This window comes from Sardina pilchardus, chromosome 1 (genome assembly GCF_963854185.1).
Source record: "Sardina pilchardus chromosome 1, fSarPil1.1, whole genome shotgun sequence".
Taxonomy (NCBI): domain Eukaryota; kingdom Metazoa; phylum Chordata; class Actinopteri; order Clupeiformes; family Clupeidae; genus Sardina; species Sardina pilchardus.
This window is the reverse complement of record NC_084994.1, coordinates 24,538,718-24,540,679: the sequence shown is the minus strand read 5'-3', so window position 1 is coordinate 24,540,679 and position 1,962 is coordinate 24,538,718. Positions and strand designations below refer to the sequence as shown.

Sequence of the window (1,962 nt, the reverse complement as noted above, 5' to 3'; positions counted from 1 at the left end):
AGAGAAGAGGAGAGTGGAGGAGAGTAGTGTGGGTGAAGAGGAGATAGAGAGAAGAGGAGAGTGGAGGAGAGGAGTGTGGGTGAAGAGGAGATAGAGAGAAGAGTAGTGGAGGAGAGGAGTGTGGGTGAAGAGGAGATAGAGAGAAGAGTAGTGGAGGAGAGGAGTGTGGGTGAAGAGGAGATAGAGAGAAGAGTAGTGGAGGAGAGGAGTGTGGGTGAAGAGGAGATAGAGAGAAGAGTAGTGGAGGAGAGGAGTGTGGGTGAAGAGGAGATAGAGAGAAGAGTAGTGGAGGATAAAATGGAAAGGGCATGTAGTGCACAATCTGAGAACAAACATGCATATAGCGCACAATTTGAAAACAGACAGCAAGAAACTGGGAGAAAGGAGAGAACGGGGAAGCCGAAGACAAAGATGGCTGAAGCAGAATTCAGACAACTTCCAAGAATCCTGATGGCACCAGCCTTAGCTGCTTCCTATGTCCTTAAATGCCTCCCCCCTGCCATGGACAACCAACCCCCCCCCCCCCCCCAACCCATCTGAGCTTCTACTACTTTCCTTTAATGTCTCTCAAAACTCTTCTTAATCTTAAATTAGCGCTAAATGCTACAGCTATTTACTAGACTTAGGGATATTAAAGATGACAGCAGGTAAAAAAATAAGCACTGAAAATGGTTCCAACATTGGCAGAGTCTCTGAATATGAATATCTTGACATTTGGCTGGTTGTGAAACTTACATTTGATAACAATATAGCTAGCCTTGAAAACGAACTGCAACAACAACAACAACAACAACAACAAAACAACGGGGCATGGACTATACACAGATACTGTATACCTGGATATGATTCACAAAGTTAAAGGAAAAGGTGATTGATATTTAGCAGATGCTAATGCTTAGCTTAAGCCTATACCTTACACTGATTTGACAAGATTTGGAAAGATTCTTGAAAGATTGTATAGTGTTTTAACTAATTCCCATCATTCAAAAGACTACAATCTTTCAAATATCTTTCCCTAATCTTGTCAAGTGTAAGGTATAGGCTTTAGTAACACAGACACAGAGAGAGGGTTTCAACATTCTAGTGTTCGATATGGAAGGCTCGGTTCTAGTCTCACCTGGGAAAATCTGATTGGTTGGAACGCTGAGCTGAATTTTCTTGTCAATCTTGTAGGATAGGTCTGGCTCCTCCATGCCCTGCCTACTCGTGCAGAGGCCCGCCTCCAGGGACACGCCCTCCATTGTGTCTGATAGGTCCAAAATCTTCAGCATGTCGATGGGGTCAACTGATTGGAGAAAACAGAAGAGGGATGAGTTCCAGAAAATGCATTCCAGCTGTGATGACTGCTATTCCTGATCAACACAAATGCTGTGTTGGTGACAAGGCAGAAAACCCTATAAAACTATTCTGTTTCTATGGGAACAACTACAGGAAGCGACCTGTTCTGCTTTGAAATGTGTTAGTCATGTCACCATGGTGATAAAGTGTGTGTTCAGAATTATGGTTTGTCTAACGATGGTCGTTATGAAGCAATGCAGCGTACCATAAATGCACCCCTGTTCTGCTGTCAGTTTTTATAAGCAGCAAAACCACTAAAGTTACAATGTGTAATTTCCTGCCATAAACAGCCCATTTTAAAGTCACACTAGGTAACAGATAATGACTAGCTCATCCAGTGTCTTCAAGTTAAGCAAAATTGCGCCTAAAAGAATGTTCCCTGTGTCTAAAAGTAAATATTTACATAAAAAAGAAACATGAGGCTCATTTTCATGAGGAGGAGAAGTTGTCAAGATGCTCAGGATCGTTTTTATGACCGAATTCACCTGGAACCCCTTTTTTGTTTTATTCACGTCTGGACAGCGATTAGACTTCAGACTTACGTAGCCAGACAAAGAACCGTCCTAGATATAAACTTCCTCACTGTCTCTCATGCAACGTCTTTCTTCACAAACAGTTGTCGAG

General features: G+C 42.5%; 2 protein-coding genes across 2 annotated transcripts in view; both read right to left on the bottom strand.

Annotated features, from left to right (window-relative positions):
• Positions 1–1,962, bottom strand: part of LOC134086228 (NACHT, LRR and PYD domains-containing protein 12-like) — a gene marked incomplete in the record, with an annotated part of 983,201 nt that overhangs the window by 771,752 nt on the left and 209,487 nt on the right.
• Positions 1–1,962, bottom strand: part of col5a3b (collagen, type V, alpha 3b) — a 57,938-nt gene that overhangs the window by 52,058 nt on the left and 3,918 nt on the right. The window contains exon 2 of the mRNA XM_062539981.1: positions 1,111–1,285. Coding sequence (XP_062395965.1) covers positions 1,111–1,285 — 175 coding nt within the window. The remainder of the gene's footprint in view (positions 1–1,110; positions 1,286–1,962) is intronic.